General features: G+C 37.6%; 2 protein-coding genes and 1 long non-coding RNA gene across 9 annotated transcripts in view; all 3 read right to left on the reverse strand.

Moving 5' to 3' along the window:
- LOC115918239 overlaps nt 1-5,803 on the reverse strand; it is a 30,991-nt gene extending 25,188 nt beyond the window's left edge. For 2 of the 7 annotated variants that reach the window (XR_004066603.1, XR_004066605.1), the window contains exons 1-2: nt 5,507-5,802; nt 2,765-4,088 (exon numbers count right to left, since the gene is read on the reverse strand). The gene's annotated coding sequence lies outside the window, so the exon portion shown is untranslated. Of the gene's footprint in view, nt 1-2,764; nt 4,089-5,506 lie in introns of all 7 variants that reach the window. The other 5 variants (XR_004066604.1, XR_004066602.1, XR_004066606.1 and 2 more) reach the window with 4 other exon arrangements.
- Nucleotides 5,804-6,614: 811 nt separating this feature from the next.
- LOC115929747 lies at nt 6,615-11,006 on the reverse strand. The gene is made up of 3 exons (XR_004066707.1): nt 10,676-11,006; nt 8,511-8,542; nt 6,615-7,110 (listed from the first exon to the last, which is right to left on the reverse strand). It is a non-coding gene; the product is annotated as an uncharacterized LOC115929747 (long non-coding RNA).
- A 6,463-nt stretch (nt 11,007-17,469) lies between these two features.
- On the reverse strand, nt 17,470-20,015 carry LOC752601 (serine/threonine-protein kinase 35). The gene is made up of 2 exons (XM_001175788.4): nt 18,317-20,015; nt 17,470-17,602 (listed from the first exon to the last, which is right to left on the reverse strand). Exon 1 carries the CDS (start codon nt 19,538-19,540, stop codon nt 18,320-18,322), a length of 1,221 nt encoding a protein of 406 aa, XP_001175788.2. The 5' UTR covers nt 19,541-20,015; the 3' UTR covers nt 17,470-17,602; nt 18,317-18,319.
- Nucleotides 20,016-23,879: the final 3,864 nt, after the last annotated feature.

Raw genomic sequence — 23,879 nt, forward strand, 5'->3', positions numbered from 1 at the left:
CCCCCCCCCCCCCCCCCCCCCCCCCCCCCCCCCCCCCTGCTTATTCAGCGGCTGGCTGAGTCGTTGCGAAAATGTGCACACATTGTGTGCGGGTAAGCCTGAATCCGATGACCGGGGTAATAATATATCTGTAAAGCGCTTAGGCACATTGTTGGATCGGTGTATTGAGCGCTATATAAAAAAACAGATTATTATTATTATTTCATAATACAGTGCAACCTCATTATAACAACTCAGTATGTCATACATATCAACCATCACGACCCATTGCATAAAACTATCGTATCTTACAATTAATGCTATCTCTGCAAATTATGGTAAATACCATTGATTTCTTGATTTTTATTAGCTATCAAGCACTGTAACTATGGTAACTAGAAATATCGCAATCTGTATTGACGCGCAATGCGAATGTATCCCCCGGCAGTGGCAGCTATTTTGTGTCATCCTTATGGTCGAAGGAGGGACAAAGATCCCCTCTCCCCCCCTCCCTGAATCAAAAGGATGACGTAGAGACCGCCAATTGTGGCTCAGACTATTGTCAAGACTAGGAGCAGCATCATCAAAACAATATACGTGTAGATTAAGTATAATGCATCTCTGTAGAAAATTTGAAAGAAATCTGTCAAGAAATGTGGCAGTTAGAGCGCACAAAAGACATCCACCAAACTATGACCTTTGACCCTATAACAGACGGAACACAGGTGGCAGCATCACCAAAACACGAACGATGTGTAGATCGTACTCAGACACACCTCCATCATACATATGAAAGAAATCTGTCAAAAAATGTGGCAGTTAGAGCGCATAAAAGACATATATAAACTTTGACCATATAAAAGACAGAAAAATGAGGGCAGCATTGCCCAAAAGAGTAGATGTGTAGATTATACCAAGATACACCTTTGTTGAAAATTTGAACAAAATCTCTTGAAAAATGAGGCCCATAGAGCACACACAAACCATCCAAAAGAATATGGCCATTTAACCTATAGAAGACGGAACACTGAGGGCAGCACCACCACAAGTTATAGGTGTGTAGATTATACCAAGATACATCTCCATACAAAATTTGAAAGAAATCTGTTAAGTAATGATGCAATTAGACCGCAAACTACAGTGCCACAAAGACATCTATCAAAGTATGACCTTTGACCCTATAAAAGCGGAACACTGGAGGCAGCATCACAAAAATCTATAGGCTTGTAGATTCTACCGAGATACACCTTTGTTAAAAATTGAACAAAATCCCTTGAAAAATGAGGCCCATAGAGCACACCCAAACCATCCAAAGAATATGGCCATTTAACCTATAGAAGACGGAACACTGAGGGCAGCAGCACCACCAAAAGTTATAGGTGTGTAGATTATACCAAGATACATCTCCATACAAAATTTGAAAGAAATCTGTCAAGAAATGTGGCAGTTAGTGCGCACACAAGAATAAAATATGGCTTTTTACCCTATAGAAGACCGAACACTGGGGGCAGCATCAACAAAAGTTATAGGTGTGTAGATTATACCAAGATACACCTCCATACAAAATTTGAAAGAAATTAGTCAAGAAATGTGGCAGTTAGAGCGCACACAAGAATAAAATATGGCCTTTTACCCTATAGAAGACGGAACACAGGGGGCAGCATCACCAAAAGTTATAGGTGTGTAGATTATACCAAGATACACCTCCATACAAAATTTGAAAGATATCTGTAAAGAAATGTGGCAGTTAGAGCGCACACAAGATGACGGGGCGGCGTAACGCTGCTGAATCAAAAGTACCCCACCGACATACTGCCGGGGGATACAATTACCATAGTTTGCAGAGATCAGGCGCGTACACAGGGGGGGGGGGGGTGTGTTTGAGGGGTTACACCCGCCCCCCCCCCCCCCCCCTTTGGTATTTTTATATGTGTAAACCCCCCCGTAATCCCCCCCAAAACCCCCCCCTTTGGATTTTTTTTTTTTTTTTTTATTAAAAAAAAAAAATATTTTCATGGCTGACCTAAAAAAGGTGACCTTACCCCCCCCCCCCCCCCCCAACGGAGCAAAATGTCAGATTTTCAAATATTGAGACCACAAAAAAAAAAAAAAAAGTGTCCTCTTACCCCCCCCCCCCCGCTTATTCAGCGGTCGGCTGAGTCGTTGCGATTTTTCGGGCCGATTTATAAATGTTAAAACCCCCCCCTTGAAAAAAAAAATCATTATTGTTCAATCACATTTTCAAAGAAAATGAATGAAATTAGGCTGATAGTACTACAAAACCCTTGTACCACTAAAGAAAATAAAACACTTTGGTGTTTAATCCAAGCAAATTGATACATATCAGATTAAAATTATGTCTCACAATTCGGTATAGGTTAACCGAAAACCAAACGGATTCGGAGGGAGGATAACCGTTTTTGGAATACTACAGCCCTAATCCGGAGTGATCTGTGCATACTGCCAGGAACCGCTTCAAAAATTAAACATGTTAAATTTGTTGTGGCGGTCATGGCAATTTCAAATGGAGCGTGTTCATTTGCGTTCACAACCCTGTTGACCGTTTATTTTTTTGGCAGTTTCCCGCGGGAAGTTTACTATAGTTACTATAGTTTACTATAGTAAATACCATTGATTTCTTGATTTTGATAAGCTATCGAGCAATGTTACTATGGTAATTACTAATGGTTCTTTCCCTATAAATAACCAGAACCCGAGTCCCAAATTACACTTAAATATATCATATCCATCTCAATAACTGTCCAACAGTAACAACTCTATTTACCTCTGCCTCCTTCCTTCTCTCTCATTAACTGTCCAACAGTAAGAGTTCTATTCACCTCTGCCTCCTTGCTTCTGTGTCAGTAACTGTCCAACAATAAGAGTTCTATTTACCTCTGCCTCCTTGCTTCTCTCTCATTAACTGTCCAACAGTAAGAGTTCTATTCACCTCTGCCTCCTTGCTTCTGTGTCAGTAACTGTCCAACAGTAAGAGCTCTATTCACCTCTGCCTCCTTGCTTCTGTCTCAGTAACTGTCCAACAGTAACAGCTCTATTCACCTCTTCCTCCTTGCTTGTCTCTCAATAACTGTCCAACAGTAACAACTCTATTTACCTCTGCCTCCTTGCTTCTCTCTCATCAACTGTCCAACAGTAAGAGCTCTATTCACCTCTGCCTCCTTGCTTCTGTCTCAGTAACTGTCCAACAGTAACAGCTCTATTCACCTCTTCCTCCTTGCTTGTCTCTCAATAACTGTCCAACAGTAACAACTCTATTTACCTCTGCCTCCTTGCTTCTCTCTCATTAACTGTCCAACAGTAAGAGTTCTATTCACCTCTGCCTCCTTGCTTCTGTGTCAGTAACTGTCCAACAATAAGAGTTCTATTTACCTCTGCCTCCTTGCTTCTCTCTCATTAACTGTCCAACAGTAAGAGTTCTGTTCACCTCTGCCTCCTTGCTTCTGTGTCAGTAACTGTCCAACAGTAAGAGCTCTATTCACCTCTGCCTCCTTGCTTCTGTCTCAGTAACTGTCCAACAGTAACAGCTCTATTCACCTATTCCTCCTTGCTTGTCTCTCAATAACTGTCCAACAGTAACAACTCTATTTACCTCTGCCTCCTTGCTTCTCTCTCATTAACTGTCCAACAGTAAGAGTTCTATTCACCTCTGCCTCCTTGCTTCTGTGTCAGTAACTGTCCAACAATAAGAGTTCTATTTACCTCTGCCTCCTTGCTTCTCTCTCATTAACTGTCCAACAGTAAGAGTTCTATTCACCTCTGCCTCCTTGCTTCTGTGTCAGTAACTGTCCAACAGTAAGAGCTCTATTCACCTCTTCCTCCTTGCTCGTCTCTCAATAACTGTCCAACAGTAACAACTCTATTTACCTCTGCCTCCTTGCTTCTCTCTAAATAACTGTCCAAGAGTAAGAGCTCTATTCACCTCTGCCTCCTTGCTTCTCTCTCAGTAAATGTTCAACAATAAGAGCTCTATTCACCTCTTCCTCCCTGCTTCCCTCTCACTAACTGTCCAACAGTAAGAGCTGAATTTACCTCTGCCTCCTTGCTTCTCTCTCAGTAACTGTCCAACAGTAAGAGTAGATCTATCAAATCTGAAATGGAAAGATTCAAACACCACATTACATCCCAAACTGCTACTTAGACCGAAATCAATAACTTTTGTAAGAACCAACAGTTCAGAAATAATGTTAATATCAATATTTTGTTTAGGTACAGTACTTCAATGCATTTTCATTTTAAGCTCTTTTCCTGTTTCAAATTGTACCATTTCTGTAATGACATTATCATGGGTGGTGGCACAACATAAATTTTTAACTGACCAATGTCTAAACCTCATCTACTTTGTGGATGACTTTTCAGTTAAAACAAGGCATTAGCGATGTTGTCTCGCCCACTTGTGAAAATAACTAGAATATCGCAATGTCCATTGCCATCTATAAGAATTGTAGGGCCTATCGCAAGCTGATTTTGAAATATCTGCCATAGAATGCAACATCCCATAAACTTTGAGAAGGGGTATTACATGATATGCTACTGCCTTTCACCTGCTTCCACTGCATCTACTCCCTCCCCCTTTGATACGAGTAGAATTATTGCATTGATATTTTACATGTGTGAAGGTAAAATGTGTTTGTGTTTGTAGTGTAGCTGAGGTTGCAGGTAAACTTTAACGCTTGACCTCAAATGACTTTTGACCTCTCTATGTGCCAATGTTCAACCTGTGACCCCCCCCCCCCCCCCCCCCCCCCCCCCCCCCCCCCCTCCACCCCACACTCCAGCAAAACATAGAGAGTCATAGATTTATAACCGTCTGGTGTGGGTCATTTCTTTAATCAAACTGACATTTGTTGATTAAAAGCACTAGAAATAAAAAAAGAAAAAAAAAAACAATTGCATTTTATAAAAAACCAATATGAATGTATTACAAAAATAAATACAAATAGTGAGCCCTCATTCAAGACCAGTTTTGGTCATGCGATTGCATTGCGAAAAAAACGTTGTGAAATCGATCACAAAAGGTTGATCATCTAGCATATACGGTAAGTATCGGTGTGTACTGAAAGGTTCTGGATCATCAAAATGATGAGAAATTTGACCCAGTCATGGTAAAGTTACAAGCACTGTACACAGAAAGATGTATATGGGACTATGCGACACATGCGCAATATCTATCCACTCCGGATAGATATAATAATTTACCAAATATATCAATTAGTATCAAAATTTGTATCATCAGCTATTAGTCAAAAACATATTCTTTCACATGATTGTTAAAAAAAGGTACCATTTCATTTTTTGAGAGGGGGGCTTTTCCAAAACTGGTCTATACCTTTACTGACATAATTAAAAGTAACTTGGTAGTGTCAAAAAGTTATATAGAAAATTTCTTAAAGCCATAGCTTTCGTATTCTGCATTCAATTGTTCCCAATTATGCGGATCTGTTTCATTCCATCATAGCTTTAATTTAAAAACTACTTGACTTCAGCCTTTCTAAGCATATCAACTTACTTTCTGCAACTCTCTCTTCAACTCTCAGTAACCTAAAATACAAACAAAACAAAACAAAAAATTACATTTAATAAAATACCAATATCAATATATTACAATAAATACAAATAATGAGCCCTCATTCATAATGCTAAATGACATAAATAAAACAAGTCAACGCAAAGCATAGCATCCCCTCGCAGGGTACATACTGGGAAATCAAACTAAGGCCATGTTTTGATGCCATGTACTTTCATATCAAATTTGATTAAAATCCGTCAAACATTACTAAAGTTATCGATATCAGAAACCAGATTCGCATATTTAATGAGCTATGACCTTTGACCTACATACTCCGAAATTGAACTTATGCTGTGTTTTTATACCATGTACCTTCATATCGAATTTCATGAAAATCCATCAAATAATACTAAAGTTATCAAACAGAAACCAGATTCGCATATTTAATGAGCTATGACCTTTGACCTACATACTCCGAAACTGAACTTATGCTGTATTTTGATAGCATGTACCTTCCTATCAAATTTCATTAAAATCCGTCAAACATTACTAAAGTTATCGAATAGAAACCAGATTTGCACATTTAATGAACTATGACCTTTGACCTACATACTCCGAAACTGAACTTATGCTGTATTTTGATAGCATGTACCTTCATATCAAATTTGATTAAAATCTGTCAAACATTACTAAAGTTATCAATCGGAAACCAGATTCGCATATTTAATGAGCCATGACCTTTGACCTACATACTCGGAAATTGAACTTATGCCTCGTTTTTATACCCTGTACCTTCATATCGAATTTCATGAAAATCCATCAAATATTACTAAAGTTATCGAACAGAAACCAGATTCGCATATTTAATGAGCTATGACCTTTGACCTACATACTCTGAAATTGAACTTATGCGGTGTTTTTATACCATTTACCTTCATATCAAATTTCATTAAAATCCGTCAAACATTACTCTAAAGTTATTGATTTTAAACCAGATTTGTACTTAAGGCACACACAAGGAAGGGCTTCGACAGCGAGCAGCATAATACAGGGGTCTAGATCCCCTCCTTCTAAATAACTGTCCAACAGTAACAACTCTATTTACCTCTGCCTCCTTGCTTCTCTCTCATTAACTGTCCAACAGTAAGAGTTCTATTCACCTCTGCCTCCTTGCTTCTGTGTCAGTAACTGTCCAACAATAAGAGTTCTATTTACCTCTGCCTCCTTGCTTCTCTCTCATTAACTGTCCAACAGTAAGAGTTCTATTCACCTCTGCCTCCTTGCTTCTGTGTCAGTAACTGTCCAACAGTAAGAGCTCTATTCACCTCTTCCTCCTTGCTCGTCTCTCAATAACTGTCCAACAGTAACAACTCTATTTACCTCTGCCTCCTTGCTTCTCTCTAAATAACTGTCCAAGAGTAAGAGCTCTATTCACCTCTGCCTCCTTGCTTCTCTCTCAGTAAATGTTCAACAATAAGAGCTCTATTCACCTCTTCCTCCCTGCTTCCCTCTCACTAACTGTCCAACAGTAAGAGCTGAATTTACCTCTGCCTCCTTGCTTCTCTCTCAGTAACTGTCCAACAGTAAGAGTAGATCTATCAAATCTGAAATGGAAAGATTCAAACACCACATTACATCCCAAACTGCTACTTAGACCGAAATCAATAACTTTTGTAAGAACCAACAGTTCAGAAATAATGTTAATATCAATATTTTGTTTAGGTACAGTACTTCAATGCATTTTCATTTTAAGCTCTTTTCCTGTTTCAAATTGTACCATTTCTGTAATGACATTATCATGGGTGGTGGCACAACATAAATTTTTAACTGACCAATGTCTAAACCTCATCTACTTTGTGGATGACTTTTCAGTTTAAACAAGGCATTAGCGATGTTGTGTCTCGCCCACTTGTGAAAATAACTAGAATATCGCAATGTCCATTGCCATCTATAAGAATTGTAGGGCCTATCGCAAGCTGATTTTAAAATATCTGCCATAGAATGCAACATCCCATAAACTTTGAGAAGGGGTATTACATGATATGCTACTGCCTTTCACCTGCTTCCACTGCATCTACTCCCTCCCCCTTTGATACGAGTAGAATTATTGCATTGATATTTTACATGTGTGAAGGTAAAATGTGTTTGTGTTTGTAGTGTAGCTGAGGTTGCAGGTAAACTTTAACGCTTGACCTCAAATGACTTTTGACCTCTCTATGTGCCAATGTTCAACCTGTGACTCCCCCCCCCCCCCTCCACCCCACACTCCAGCAAAACATAGAGAGTCATAGACAGAAATAACCGTCTGGTGTGGGTCATTTCTTTAATCAAACTGACATTTGTTGATTAAAAGCACTAGAAATAAAAAAAGAAAAGAAAAAAACAATTGCATTTTATAAAAAACCAATATGAATATATTACAAAAATAAATACAAATAGTGAGCCCTCATTCAAGACCAGTTTTGGTCATGCGATTGCATTGCGAAAAAAACGTTGTGAAATCAATCACAAAAGGTTGATCATCTAGCATATTCGGTAAGTATTGGTGTGTACTGAAAGGTTCTGGATCATCAAAATGATGAGAAATTTGACCCAGTCATGGTAAAGTTACAAGCACTGTACACAGAAAGATGTATATGGGACTATGCGACACATGCGCGATATCTATCCACTCCGGATAGATATAATAATTTACCAAATATATCAATTAGTATCAAAATTTGTATCATCAGGTATTAGTCAAAACATATTCTTTCACATGATTGTTAAAAAAAGGTACCATTTCATTTTTTGAGAGGGGGGCTTTTCCAAAACTGGTCTATACCTTTACTGACATAATTAAAAGTAACTTGGTAGTGTCAAAAAGTTATATAGAAAATTTCTTAAAGCCATAGCTTTCGTATTCTGCATTCAATTGTTCCCAATTATGCGGATCTGTTTCATTCCATCATAGCTTTAATTTAAAAACTACTTGACTTCAGCCTTTCTAAGCATATCAACTTACTTTCTGCAACTCTCTCTTCAACTCTCAGTAACCTAAAATACAAACAAAACAAAACAAAAAATTACATTTAATAAAATACCAATATCAATATATTACAATAAATACAAATAATGAGCCCTCATTCATAATGCTAAATGACATAAATAAAACAAGTCAACGCAAAGCATAGCATCCCCTCGCAGGGTACATACTAGGAAATCAAACTAAGGCCATGTTTTGATGCCATGTACTTTCATATCAAATTTGATTAAAATCCGTCAAACATTACTAAAGTTATCGATATCAGAAACCAGATTCGCATATTTAATGAGCTATGACCTTTGACCTACATACTCCGAAATTGAACTTATGCTGTGTTTTTATACCATGTACCTTCATATCGAATTTCATGAAAATCCATCAAATAATACTAAAGTTATCAAACAGAAACCAGATTCGCATATTTAATGAGCTATGACCTTTGACCTACATACTCCGAAACTGAACTTATGCTGTATTTTGATAGCATGTACCTTCCTATCAAATTTCATTAAAATCCGTCAAACATTACTAAAGTTATCGAATAGAAACCAGATTTGCACATTTAATGAACTATGACCTTTGACCTACATACTTCGAAACTGAACTTATGCTGTATTTTGATAGCATGTACCTTCATATCAAATTTGATTAAAATCTGTCAAACATTACTAAAGTTATCAATCGGAAACCAGATTCGCATATTTAATGAGCCATGACCTTTGACCTACATACTCGGAAATTGAACTTATGCTGTGTTTTTATACTATGTACCTTCATATCGAATTTCATGAAAATCCATCAAATAATACTAAAGTTATCAAACAGAAACCAGATTCGCATATTTAATGAGCTATGACCTTTGACCTACATACTCCGAAACTGAACTTATGCTGTATTTTGATAGCATGTACCTTCCTATCAAATTTCATTAAAATCCGTCAAACATTACTAAAGTTATCGAATAGAAACCAGATTTGCACATTTAATGAACTATGACCTTTGACCTACATACTCCGAAACTGAACTTATGCTGTATTTTGATAGCATGTACCTTCATATCAAATTTGATTAAAATCTGTCAAACATTACTAAAGTTATCGATCGAAAAACCAGATTCGCATATTCAATGAGCCATGACCTTTGACCTACATACTCGGAAATTGAACTTATGCCTCGTTTTTATACCCTGTACCTTCATATCGAATTTCATGAAAATCCATCAAATATTACTAAAGTTATCGAACAGAAACCAGATTCGCATATTTAATGAGCTATGACCTTTGACCTACTTACTCCGAAATTGAACTTATGCGGTGTTTTTATACCATTTACCTTCATATCAAATTTCATTAAAATCCGTCAAACATTACTAAAGTTATTGATTTTAAACCAGATTTGTTAATGCACACAGAAGGAAGGTCGGGCTTCGACAGCGAGTAGCATAATACAGGGGTCTAGATCCCCTCCTTCTTTGGCGAGGGGATAATTATTATCCCATGACTTTTACAAGCCGATCGCCTGTCAGCTGTGACCTGTCTAATTATCAACTAGCCTATCAAGATATTTATGATTGGAATTAGAAATTAATAGATCTAGACTAGATCTAGGTCTAGTCTAGATCTATGATCTAGGCCTATAGTCAGATATAGGCCTAGTATCTAGATCTAGTAGGCCTAGATCCCTACCGACTTACGGTTTTTAATTTATAACACTGACTTAGATCTAGATCTAGAACTAGGTCTAGATCTAGACTAGGACAGGTCTACGGTCTACACTCTATTGGGGGAAATGAGTATGGTAAAACCGGTCAATCAAAGTCAAACTGAGTCAAAGATTTTCACTTTTTTGAAAACACTTCCTTTTCGTTTTTCGTAGGGCTTCAAAATTCAATCACAATCACACTCACTACTCAGCTCACTGAGCTGATATGATAACACGCAGACCCTATATACATGTATACGTAATATGTATCGCATCTCAGACTTGATTTGTACTAAAACTGCAAACATAATATTATAAACAAAGTCAATGCCTTTAAAAGTTTAAATACACTCACACACTTATGCGATAACGCAAAATCTCCAACAAACTAATAAGAAAGGATTCACGATAAAGTAATACAATAGCAACAACCGAATTCTTACCAAAACTAAGCTAGCAATCAGCACAACAGCACAACTATAAAACAGCAGTACTCAGAACTCATATGACCATGATCATGAGAATGTGCATGCAATTCGAATCGGCCAAAATCTTGGTCAGATTAAATTCGCCCTACAGACAATTCGCCCAGTATATTTCTCGCGCATATAATTTCTCACGAAATGCATGATTTTGCGTGTTTAAGGGAAAAGGAATGTCAAAACAATGGATATCTGATACCTTGTCGTTTAGGCCATGTAAAAAGAATATACATGTTTAGCGTCCCCGCCCGCTTCCTTTTTGGGGGCCGCCTCCTATTATTTTTTTGATTATTATTATTTATTTTTTTTGATTTTTTTTTTTTTTAGAGAAAAAAAACATAAAATGTCGGCGGCCATCTTGAAAAGTAGCCCGACCATAGAGATATATACTACTGACAGGGAAAATGTACCGAGCAGCCATTTTGAGCGGCCATTTTGAAAGAAAAAAAAAAAGAAAAAAAAGGCCTCCCCCTTCCTATTTTTCCTAAAAACAGGACGCTAAACATTTTTTTTTTTTTTATTTGGCCTTATTCCATTGCTCCTTAATTTTCTCTAGCTCTTTCCGTTGCCTAGCTTTGGCTAGCTTTGTATTCTTATTTCACGTGCGTATACCTACCACCATTTCCTTATCCTCGATCTCCCGCTAGCTCTCTCCTTCCAAGATATGCGCATTTCTGATTCCTCGATCTTTCATCCCTCTGTCCAGCTCATGTATTTTTACATGACTATAACGTACCGTCTTCCTCTTTCCTTCTCTTTATTTATATCTCACCATTTTTCATTTTGATGACGTCATCATAGTGAAAATTTCGATTAAATGCGACATGTCAGAATTTTCGTAATTTGCGTGTCATGCCTACCGAAGGTGACTTTTTCTGAAATCTGGATTCTACATTCCTGTCTTTTGCGAGCAATATCGCCATTATTTCTGCTTGGTTTTTGTTGATTTTTGAGTATGTTGTAGCTGAGACTATATGTTATCTAAATGTTCCCTCATTTTTTCAATCAGATGTCAGGATCACGCTCATGATCATCATTATCTTAATGATGATGATCATCATCATCATATGGTCTGAAATCTGGATTCTACATTCCTGTCTTTGGCGAGCAATATCGCCATTATTTCTGCTTGGTTTTTGTTGATTTTTGAGTATGTTGTAGCTGAGACTATATGTTATCTAAATGTCCCCTCATTTTTTCAATCAGATGTCAGGATCACGCTCATGAATGATCATCATCGATCACTATCATGATGATCATCATCAATACCATCATGATCATCATCATCATATCATCATCAAAATCATCAGGATCATGATCATGCATGATCATCAACATCATCATCATCATCATTAACATTATCATTATAATCATCATCATCATCATCACCATTACTATCAAGATCATCATCTTCATCATCATTATGATCATCATTGTTTACATGTACATGTCTGTATAATTTCTCTCTTAATTTCTCTATATGGGAGATGACTTTTCTCAAATCTGGATTCTACATTCCGTTCTTTTGCGAGTAATATCGCTGTTATTTCCACTTGGTTTTTGTTGATTTTTAAGTATTTTGTAGCTGAGACTATATGCTATCTAAATGCATGTCTCCCTCATTTTTTCAATCAGATGTCAGCATGATCATGATCATCATCAATATATTATATCATCATCATCATCACGGGCGTCTCCAACAATTTTTCTTCTTCCCTTTCTTTTTCTTTTTGACCTTTCACTGTACCATCTCCTTTGAATATTAACACGTATATCGCAAATAATGTAATAAACAACCATATTTACTTTATTATTACCCTATTATCACTTGATCCATTACTTTTTGCGTGTAATCCTTATGGGAGATGACTTTGTCTCAAAATCTCTACATTCTTGTCTTTTGCGAGCAATATCGCCTTTATTTTGGCTTGATTTTTGTTGATTTTTGAGTATGTTGAAGCTGAGACTATATACTATCTAAATGTTCTCTCATTTTTTTCAGTCTGTCATCATGGTCTAGCTGTTGATGATAATCATCAACATCATCATGATCATCATCATCATCATCGATCGTCATCATCATCACTATCAAGATCATCATCATCATGATCATCATGATGATGATCATTCTTTACATGTCTATATAACTTCTCCCTTTCTCAATATACAAAATATTATAATCTATCATAAGACTTGAAAACAGACCACCTTAATCGTCCTCGTGACGATTTAAAATCTAGTTTTTATTTCTTCCCGTTTTTTGTTTATCGGTTAACTCAAGATCGGTTGTGTTAATTTCTTTTAATTTTTACACAGTCATAAGTCATTGTCATGAGACGTGACAGGAACATTTTCAAGGTCATCAATTTATCGTGACGTCATCCAGGCGCCATTTTGTGAAATCACGTTACCCATCATATCTTCATGATGGATCAGCAAAGATCATTCATATTCATATCACATATATTTCAGGTCAAGGGTCAACAGATCATGTCATCAAAGGTCACATAAAGGTCACGACGCGCGCGTACGTGCGCGTCAAAATTTAAAAATGCTCAAAATTACTTAACTATTGAAGGAGAGTACGAATCAGGTCATTTTAAGCATTTCAAAATTTTCCGTCCGTAAGTGTCAACGCGCGCGTTGCGCGCGCTCACAACGCGCGGAAAAGTTCAAATTCATTTTTTTTTACATGATTTAGATTTCTCTTACCGTAAATGACAATTTACATTAATTTCAGTCACTCTTGACCTTTTATAAGGCCGTGAGCGCGCGTCAAAGTTCAAAATCCGCGCGTACTGCTATGGGCAATATAATGCAAATTTGATCAAAAACATCCCATTTTAAAAATCAAAATAGCTCTTGAGATAGTCAATTGACCCCAACTTTTATATCATGGTTGGAATAAGTATGAGTTGGAGATATGATTTCATGTGTCATTTGACCCTCATTTAACTCATGACGTCATCATAATGGCCTCCGAACTCAAAATTTCAATTTGCATATTATGACGTCAGCATATTTTTGTAAAATTGATTGTATCTCTGTAAATATTGATTAATTTTCTTTCAAATTTTGATATGTTCTACCTGAGAATATTCTCTACAAATGTAGTCATCATGATATTTCATTTTGACAATGGCATCATGGCGTATTTTTGCGATTAAAGGAGGCATGTCAATTTTTCACATTTTGCGTGTATTCTCTATGGGACATGACTTTTTCTCAAAACTGGATTCTACATTCTCGTCTTTTGCGAGCAATATCTCCGTCGTTTTATCTTTGTTTACGCTGAGCTTTGAGTATGTTGTAGCTGAGAAAATAAGCTATCACAAGTGTGTCCTTTATTTTTCGATCAGATGCCGGGATCATGCTCATATTTCACTTACAAAGTGGGATTTGAGAATTCCATTTTCCGTTTACGTGTAATCTCTATGGGAAATGTTTTGGTATATCGGTAACGCACTTGACTTCAGACCTCAAGGTCCCTGGTTCGAGTCCGGGCGTCTCCAACAATTTTTTTTCTTCACTTTTTTTTCTTTTTGACCTTTCACTCTACCATCTCCTTTGAATATTAAAACACGTACAATCGCAAATAATGTAATAAACAACCATATTTACTTTATTATTACCCTATTATCACTAGATCCATTACTTTTTGCGTGTAATCCTTATGGGAGATGACTTTTTCTCAAACCTGGATTCTACATTCTTGTCTTTTGCGAGCAATATCGCCGTTATTTCGGCTTGATTTTTGTTGATTTTTGAGTATGTTGTAGCTGAGACTATATACTATCTAAATGTTCTCTCATTTTTTTCAGTCTAATGTCATCGTGGTCTGTTGATGATAATCATCAACATCATCATGATCATCGTCATCATCATAGTCGTCATCACCATTACTATCAAGATCATCATCATCATGATCATCATGATGATCATCATTGTTTACATGTCTATATAACTTCTCCCTTTCTCAATATAGTAAATATTATAATCTATCATAAGACTTGAAGACAGACCACCTAATTCGTCCCCATGACGAATTAAATTTCTAGTTCATTTTATTCACGTTTTGTAATCTGCATATTCGGTGTATAATGGACTACAGAGAATACAGTAATTACAATGATAAAGTAAATACTATGCAAATGTGTTCACGAAAAATCCCTAAATATATATTTCCTTGATATTCAGCCTGTACGGGCACAAATAGTGTTGAAAATACTTGATTGCTAATATGTGATTAGATGTATTCCCCTCAATAGGTTAAAACATATTTTGTTTACCTAAAGTCCCAAATTATAAGTATATGTCCAATATAGGTACAGAAATCATATTGGCACATCGTCAGGCAAATAAGAGTACTTCCATTGAAAAGTAACGTCCATTACTTTCAATGGAATATATTTTGCTTACCCGTTCATAAATTTGAGAGATAATGTGAATGACTTTTTTTGTAAAACCTATATACATTTCACACCGAACCTCACGATCCGTCCATTCACGCTCCCCTCTGATGCTCCCTCTCTCGCCATATTGCCACCCCCCTCTCTCTCTCTCTCTCTCTCTCTCTCTCTTCTCTCTCCCCCACCCCTCTCTCTCACTCTCTCTCTCTCTCCTTCTCTCTCTCTCTCTCTCACCCTGACCTCCTTAATTACCTAATTCGTGATCTTATTATCAAAAAAGATTCAAGAACTAAGAAAATGAAACAATAGCAAACACAATCTGCGTAAACTGTACAGGGTTTTAGATTTTTAATACAAGCGCTTATGCATGGGCTTCGAAGGAAAAGGTATATTTTAAGGCACTACTATGGAAGGGAAAGTGAGCATTGAAACAACAACAATCAATGAAATATAATCATAACTTGATTATCGAAAGCATAAAGTGAGCCTCAAATATTAATTAGAACAGTGGTCTTAACGGTATAGCGACCTGGAGAACCCAGGTTCGAACCCAAGTCGAGTTTACTTTTACCTTACATAATCACGGATAGAATATATCCGTGATTATGATAACAGTCCCATAATCATTTTTGAATGTTCATGTACACAGCGTCCCTTTGCTTCGTCAGCATGCAATGTCAAATGGATGATAGTTTCAATGCATCATCAACAATAATGATATTATTCCAAAATGATATGAGGATACTGCTGCAAAAACATCACTACTGTATTAATGCTCGTATAACATCACATGTAATCAAACATAATCAATTACGTAGTCAATTACGTCATTTGTGAACAAACTGTGTAAATAATTATCAAGGAAATACACGTTGCAACGAAATACCTTATCAATATCATGCACAACATTTATTATTTAGTTTTATTACAGACTCTTCGACTGTGACGTGCATTATGAACACGTACATGGTTGGCTGTGATGTATGTAGTCTAAAACATGTAGCCATGAGATAAGGCTCATAAATTGAATCACAAGTCTGATTATATCATTAAATAGATCAGGAACGACCTCTCAATAATAAATGAGGCTAATACCACAAATTAAAGTTCATAATCTGCTATTCGACAACTGTCACACAACTGGATTTTCTAGATATATCCGTGTAATACTACGCTAATTCGACATTTCCGCTCAAAAAACTCAAATATTTCACTGCTTCCTGCGCTCCGAATACCATTACTCGTTCATGTTCATGTATACTGTACAGTTTTCAATATCTGGATTCAAATGACACTTGATGCTTCTACAAATCTTTGGGCCTAAAAGTCATTATAATGAAAGTCACACAGGCATGTCATGAAATCATCAGAATAAAAAACCCTACTTGAAATTTGAGGAGGGGGATTTAAAAATCGAGACATACAATCATGTGATCTATGTACATATTAAGAATGTAAACTGCATTTAAAGGCAGGGACGTGGAAGGCATCAAAATGTCTTGATATAAATAAAGAAACGAACATATTCCAACAAAAGTATCATATACAGCCATCGTAAGGCAAGATAGAGCAATGATTGAATGATGTCACTTAAACGTTTATTTACGCGAAGTTTAATAAGATATTCAGCAAAAGCACTAAAACGATCAACATTAAGCTACATACAAGTCATTATCATTGTTTTTGTTTATCCTTTAAAAAAATATTTAATTGGAAATAAGTACGTAAAGTATTTTACGTATAGTTGGGAGAAAATTTCAGCTTTTAACTAATAATGGTTATGTCCAAGGCCATTTGGTGAATATGAACTATGGTAAAATAATGATCTGTACAAATACACATGCATATTCAAAAAGGAATGGCGGTGTCGTGGTATAGTGAATAATTCACTTGAATCTCAATCAAGTGTTGAGGGTTCGAATCTCTGCCCGGCAGTCCTTTTGGCAAGATACATGTATTATTCCATATTTGCCCCTCTCCGGATCCCTGGCAACTGCTTGGGTAATAATAACTACAGGACCTTCAGGAAGAACATCATTGATGCTGATGAGGTTTCCCTGGGTAAATAAAATCATTTAATATTAATATCGTAAAAAGCCTCTTTATGTCCTGTGCTATTATAAAGCACTGCTGTACATGTCACAAAGTAATGCTAATACCGACCGCAACTCTGTTCTGTAACTCTATTCGAATAATACAAGCGTCATCCTGATTTACAATTTGATTTAAATCCTGGCACGTTTGCGAGCCAAAGTCCCTCCTCTCCGGTGATGAATCATAGCTTGGCATCCAGCATGTTCTCTGCTTGATATCACCGTGTCAAGAAAGTGAAAGTTTGATCGGAAGTTATCGGCAGACTTTAGAGAGTTTCTCAGACGTCTAAGGGTTTTTCCCGCCGATGTTAACATGTAAGTCTATACATGTATGTGTTTATAATAGGACAGTATAAGTGAAGTCTCTCCGTCTCTTTCGTATGTACCTGCAAGGGGGAACAAGATGAGAAAGCAATGTAGAGGTGCTCAAAATTATTAGCCCACAGCAAGAAAATACTGCTGTATAGAAAGTGATGCACATTATAAAACCATTGACTCATGAATTAATGATTATCGGCAAGCTGTTTGATGATGGAACATGCGTGTCAATGTTTGGCGTTAATAGGCACCATTGTTTCTATAATACCTTAAATGAGATTTCTCTGGTTTCAAGGTACTACTATAGTGGTTGTATTCCTATCAAAATGACTCCTACATGTATTAGTGGAAAAAATGGAGACGCTCTTCCCGATGTGGAGTTATTATCTACAGTGCGGTGATATTGAACACATTTCCAATCATAAATGAGTTTAGGACTGGTGATCAATGCATTCTCTTCTTTCCAACTAGTGTAACTTTAATAGAGAATCAAGTACGAGAAAAAACTTAGGACAATCTCAGACATTATTGCTGAAGCTAACAGAGTTTATAAGACATGAATTGGCATTAAAATTCAAATGATAACATTTTCCCTATGAATGCATGCACAGGGTAATGTCCTTGACTTCTGCTTGAAACATTGTTATTGGAATATATTCAGTGTCTAAGAATGTTGCAAATTATTTCATACATAATTTAAACAGGAGACATTAGTTTTTAAAGCATCTCCCCTACATTCCTGTCTTTCCATTCATCATCCATCATCACTTCTCTCTACTCACCAATCAATTTGAAATCTTGACTGATCGACTTCTTCTCAAGTAGTTACTCGCCCTCAATGATGCTCTCCTGATTAAGCTCGTCTTGGTTGGTGCTGGTGGCTTGATGACCGAAGCAGAACTCATTCTTGGCATCTGGGGTGGTGAGACGCAAGGATTGAACATGGCAGGGTTGGTTCCTGCTCTCTTTCTCATGCTCGTCTTCCTGGCCAATGACGATGTCATATTCCGTGGCAACGTCGACGACGATCTCGCCGTGATGTGTGTCTCGGCTTCTTCTCCTGACTTCTCGTTTCCTCGGATGGTCTGGCAAGCCGTCAGCATGTGGATGACGCCGTTCGCCGGTGGTCGTGAGTCGACATCGCTGAGTGTCATTCGTCGGACTAGACTGCGGAGCTCGTGGCTGAGTTTGCGATGAAGATGCTGATCAAGGTTGATGCTTGGATTAGTGTTGAGGAACTTCCCGATAGGCACGGCACCATAACCAGGGAATTTGACGAACGTCGCAATGATTGTCTCTTCATTCTGGTCTGCTCCTTCAAGCACGGCGTGCTCGGCCATCGCGCTGAACATCAGCCCAAGCATGAAGATATCCGTCGTGGTGTTGGCCTGACCAGGGTGGCCCCAACCTTCATCGGCGGCCTCGGGAGGCAAATAAAAGTCCAAACTCTTGGCCAGTTGTCCATCGGGCTTGTAGTTTTCATTGCAAGCTGAACCACACACCTGCGTCAGTCCATAATCGCCTACCTTGACCACGGCTTGGCCTTTTACTCCTTCAACAACTATCACACTGTAAGGCGTTAACGCGTTATGGGCGGTGCCATTCGAGTGGAGATGCTCCATGGCTTGAGCTAGCTGCATCATCAGTGACTTGTAAGCATCATCATCGAGTCTGTCATGACGAGAGAGGAGATAGGCATTCAAGTTCAGACTGTTCTCACCGCAAACCTTCCACACCGTGCACAAAAACATATCCTCCTCGTCATCACCGTCCTCTGCGACTTTGTTCAAGAAAGCTGCTTTGATCTTGATCAGGTTGTCATGTTTGGGGAGTCTCAACACCATCTTGCGATAGTACTGCTCCAAGACCCATTTGGCCTTTCCTCGCCTGCTCACCGGCACGAGTTTGGCGAGTCGTTCCTTTCCTTTGATACCCCTCTCTCTGTATTTGTATTCGGTGCCGAAATAGCCAGCACGAAGCTTCTCCACCTCAATATACTGATGCATTTTCAATTAGCTTCCCTGAAGAATACTTTATAAGCTAAAGAAGTTATTGAATCTCTTTTAGACTTCAGACGTCAATTCTGCTATAGCCGTAAATTGCCGTTGAGAGTTTTGTTTACTATCCAGCTGCGTCGACTTCAAAACACTGTCTGCACTCTCTCTGTTGCTTTGCAGTAGAAGTTCGCCAGTAAATGAACGTTTATCAAGAATGCTGTTGCGTCAAGAGTAAGAGCTCGCCGAAATCGTCAGCAAACGTGGAAAATGACTAATTCCTCCTCTCATCGATGACAGCTTAATAATAACTATCCTGTATCCAGTTAGTTAATCTGTAATCCGTCCTTGCATGACTAAACATATTTACGTGCTTCCATCGTCAAACGGCTGTGCCAATAATAGTGATCGCTGCGTACACGAATGTGTGTCTGTAGCTACGGAAGATTCAAATACAGCGCCGGGCGGAGGTCACCTAATTAACCCAGCGGAGTTCTATTGTTATGCACTTGACGGAAGTCGCTGATTGGTCGTTTGGAACCCGTACAAAAGACGCCGAGGTGTTGGTGAGAGTCCTGCAGAGGCAAAGTTCACTCTTTGTTTGGCTGAGACATAACCGTGTGCACCCCACCCATGACTGTATTTGAATAGAGTTTATTCAAATGACTCAATATTTACACCTTTGACTTGGCTTTTGAATATATAACCACCCGCGTTGCATTGGCTCAGCTTTCAAAATACATACACGTTTATAGTTTTATGTTACTCTGAACTTGATCATTTGAGTTGCCAAGGCCTATGGCTATGCTTGACAAACTCAAATATATAAAAGGGCGAAAGGTAGGAGAAGAAAATCTAACATGTAGCAAGGATCAAGGATATATAAGGAAGCTGATCTATAATATACATGTATACAATAAGTATATTCCGAGTTATATTTGCTGTTAAAGCTGAAGCAATTATGACGGCCGTCTTACAATATAATGCTATAATTGAGGCAGCAAAACGTGATACAATGAATGTAAAACATTTGATTAAAAAGAATGAAAAAATGATCGGAGAATTAGCCGGAGGACGTCACCACTATCTATTAACGGTTGCCCAAAATTAAAAAGCAATAAGAGCAGTTCATATTTCAATATTTTATCCATGCATACAGAATTTTTCACAATTTGTAATACTCAGTGATACACGACCTCGACATACAGATATCATCGCTGGCAAACATGCCGAAAGTGCATAATATATTCCCACGTCTGACTTTATGACGTTCATTTAAAATCAAGCAAAAACAAGCATACGTCTAGAAAGAACCTGGTAGGGGCGCAAACTAGCATTTCCTTGCGCAGAAAATGGCATTGCTACGAATTGGGGTAATGGAGAAGGATACCACTAAGGCATGTTAGGAGGACTCGGTTACCTGGAAGGGGTTCGCTTTCTAACTATTCCATCATTTTGGACGGTAACTTGGGAAATGAATGATTTCCACATCGCTCCCAAGCTACCTTACATACTCTACGATGGTAATTGATGAGCTGTATTTAGTTCCGTTGCAAAAATGAGATGACGCTACCTAAATAACGTCATTGGTCTATTCCGCTTGTTGTGCCATTCTCAAAATAATTTATGGTTTATACCGTGTGGTGTATTTTTATTTCATTCTAAAACCAAAACACCCAAACTTGTTCTTATTTATATTTATATCATGGAACACTTAGTTGATATTGAACACGAACAAATTTATACGGTCTCCTTCGTCACCTCTCCCGAGTAAAATAAGTGACAAATCATGTCAAATGTAGCACTGTTTCGGAATACATCTATGTTCACATATCAATCGGACCTCCTTCAACATTTTCGCATGGCAAATACTGCGCCCACCAATATCCTTCTAAAACTCCTATCATCGATTTACTCTACCATTGAGAATATATTATATTACATCACCGTGTCTTTCTCATTCAATCTTCTAAACTAATAACATGTATTTTGTTCTTCACTAGCTCGTGTATCCAACTCAACCCTCACTTTTATACGTTTTTCCTTACGTCTCTCTCATTTTCTTCTTTTCAAACTTTATATTCTTGTCCTTTCTTTCCTTTTCATGTAACCAAGCTTTCACGCAAATTTTGAGCGTTGGTTGCAAACAAATTGAACAAAAACAACGCAAACAAAAACAAAAGAATTATCACAACTTGTCCGAATAGTATTTCATAGAGAGGCATTTAATACTTACATCTAGAGAAATATAGATAAATATAAATTTCTTAACTTCTACCACAGTACAATAAAAACAAAACTTTGCATAAATCTGATTTGATCGTGTGACTTTGATTTCCACCTCTCAGCTCTTTTGAAAAGGGGGTAATGTACTTCGCTGTTATCAACAGCATGGAGCGTGGCGGATCTCGGGGTCAAGTTTCATTATCATGCATATACGGTCATAATACAAATACATTGCATTGAACATGGTATAGCGATTAGTGGTTGATACAATTTGCAGGCATGTCTTTCATAGGCAGATCGAGGGGGAGGGGGGGGGGGGGGGGGTCGAATAGGCCGCAGCCCCCAACTGAGATAAGGCATGAATCACTCGCCGTTTTAGTGGGCGGTCCTCTCTCGTTCGCAACTTCCCTTTGCGAGGACTGACGGAGATTTTTTTGAGACATTGTGATAGTGATACCCCCCCCCCCAACAAAAAAATAAAAAATATGCATGTATATTTATATATTTTGACAATCCTGACCCAGACAGATGTATCAGTTAAAGAAAATTTGAACTAAGTTAACGTAAACGTGCACTGTTTTTGACAAGGTGTGTTTTTATATATCATGTTCCAAAAGAAGTTGCCTGGGACGCTATGAAATGTTGAACTGGGGAAAACCTGATAATTTTACTTCTACGGTCAACAAGATGTTGTGAGCGAGAAATAGTTCTTCAATTTACATTACATAGGCAATTATGACATATATAAAACATAAAATGTTGCAATTTCATTTCCACAATAACAATTCTACGTGAACAGTGAAAATCGCGACTATTAGTGTTCCCTTTTTACAGTTGATTTGATTTGATAATACATGTACCTGCGAGTTGATCGACTGTCTCAAATATTGATGACTTTTGGGATGCTATTTCTGACTACCATAAAATAAGATATAAAATTTCCTCTCTTACATTCTTAAATTCTTAAATTCTCCCCTCTTACATTACGTGAAGGTGGTGTAGAAACATATGAGATATAAATGACTTCGAAACAGGTAAAGTAAACCTATTTTCAGGTCATGACAAAAAATGCTTTTGATCTATTACATCAAACACAAGCAAACCTATACATCAAGAAAATTGCACAAATTCATATCGGACCCAAACTTACAAAGAATTTCAGTCAACTATTGACACCTAAACAAATAAACTATAACACAAATCACGTATTGTCTATATAAAAATGTACCTGATCTGATACAAAACAATATTAATGAAAATGTATCCATAAACTGAAAAAATTAATTACACAGAAGCATCATGTATAGAGTAAATACCGGAGTTGGAATGGTAAATATGAAATGAAAAAGACCTCTTTCTCACCCTTTGGCTCACTCTCGTTTCTTTTTACAAAATGATATATAAATGCCATAATTTCTTGGTTAAAATAATGCCAATAGTTATAAATACTAATTTGTTTTTGATTGCCTGTTCTGACATTTATGGAAACACTGAACATGTCCCTCTTGAGGGAGGAGGGGGGGGGGGGTCGAGGGTCGCAGTTGCCACCTCATAACGTTTAAGATTGCATGTGTGTCCTCTGAAACATTTATGGATATTATGCTCCCCCCCCCCCTCTCCCTCCTGAAGATGGAATCATTGCCCCCAGCTTAAAAACTGGTTGGTAGTCTTTTTAGTCCCTTTCCATCACTAAAATACACTCCGATTCATTTTATATCCTCCATCCAAAAATTATTTAAAAATTTTCTCACCTTGCTCAGTTTTACATAGTGCCTAGAGAGACTCAAATCTAAGATACGCTATATAAATTATTCTTTATAAGTCCGACACTTGATACTGTAAACAACGACGTCATTATTCAGCCATCCGATCTAACAAGAGACATACATCCTTTCGATATGATCTATGTGTGAAATTCAGTAGTGGTCTCGTGGAGTAGTTGAGATGCTGCATAAAGTATAGCAGCACTGGCCCCTTTAAAGACTATGGGGAGCTTGCACAAACATCCATGAGACATTTACCCAATATCCTTCACCTGGATCAGTGCCTCTGTCTTTACTGATAAGATTATGCCAAGTCAGAGAGAAGAGAGAGGGATGTGATGAGGGTGTGAGAAAGGGCTCCG

This window comes from Strongylocentrotus purpuratus, unplaced genomic scaffold, assembly GCF_000002235.5.
Source record: "Strongylocentrotus purpuratus isolate Spur 01 unplaced genomic scaffold, Spur_5.0 spur5_scaffold_5, whole genome shotgun sequence".
Lineage (NCBI taxonomy): Eukaryota > Metazoa > Echinodermata > Echinoidea > Camarodonta > Strongylocentrotidae > Strongylocentrotus > Strongylocentrotus purpuratus.

Excerpts from the sequence above, each read along its gene's own strand:
- LOC752601 (XM_001175788.4), bottom strand. The coding sequence starts at position 19,540 with ATGCATCAGTATATTGAGGTGGAGAAGCTTCGTGCTGGCTATTTCGGC.